Source organism: Myotis brandtii, unplaced genomic scaffold, assembly GCF_000412655.1.
Source record: "Myotis brandtii unplaced genomic scaffold, ASM41265v1 scaffold632, whole genome shotgun sequence".
Taxonomy (NCBI): Eukaryota; Metazoa; Chordata; class Mammalia; order Chiroptera; family Vespertilionidae; genus Myotis; species Myotis brandtii.
In genome coordinates, this window is record NW_005370419.1 from 530,752 (window position 1) to 531,427 (window position 676).

Sequence of the window (676 nt, forward strand, 5' to 3'; positions counted from 1 at the left end):
GAGGTCGCTGACCCGCACATCGTGCAGGGAGTCGAAGCTGATGATGACCCCCTCGTTGGGGACCGGTCCCTCGTCTACAGGAGCCACATCCCGCCGTCTCCTCCTGAGGTCGGCGCCGACCTGAACTTTTAGGTCTCTGTTCGGTTTGACATTGTCCAGCTTCTGAGCCCCGGGCACGGCCTGTTGGGGCCCGAGCTCAGGGTCTGGCTTCTGCTCAGGCTCCTGTGCAGCAGCGTCCTGCCTGGGGGCCGGCACATGGTCCCCGCCCAGGGCCTCCTTTTTTGCCTCTGGGTGCCCTCCCGGGGCCCTGGCGGAGACAGCTCGGTGTTCCGGCTGCTGTAACGCAGCCTGGGCCAGGGGGGCTGCTCCTTCCGACCTGCTGGGCAGGCCTGCGGGTCTCCGGTCTGGGCTCACTTGCTGGGGCTGCACTGGAGGGTCCCCAGCCCCTGCCCCGGCTCCCCGGGCACCTGCCGCTTCCGGGACATGGGCACCAGTGGCTGCTGCCTCCTTATGGGATTTGTTCCTCTCCTGAGAGCCTCCACCAAGAAGGTCCGGACCCTGTCCAGGGGCGTCCCCGGCGTCAGGCTTCTCTGGGCTCCTGGGGGCCCCAGCGAGATCGGGCTCTGGGGCCTCCTCCTGCACACCTGCCGCATGGGGCTCAGCGTCCGGCTGGTCT

The 676-nt window shown here is 68.3% G+C and overlaps 1 protein-coding gene across 1 annotated transcript in view; it reads right to left on the reverse strand.

Annotated features, from left to right (window-relative positions):
• Window positions 1-3: 3 nt before the first annotated feature.
• SLC38A10 (solute carrier family 38, member 10) overlaps window positions 4-676 on the reverse strand; it is a gene marked incomplete at its 3' end in the record, with an annotated part of 25,465 nt that continues 24,792 nt past the window's right edge. Inside the window, exon 17 of the mRNA XM_014528390.1 lies at window positions 4-674. Within this exon, the coding sequence (XP_014383876.1) occupies window positions 4-674 (671 nt within the window). The remainder of the gene's footprint in view (window positions 675-676) is intronic.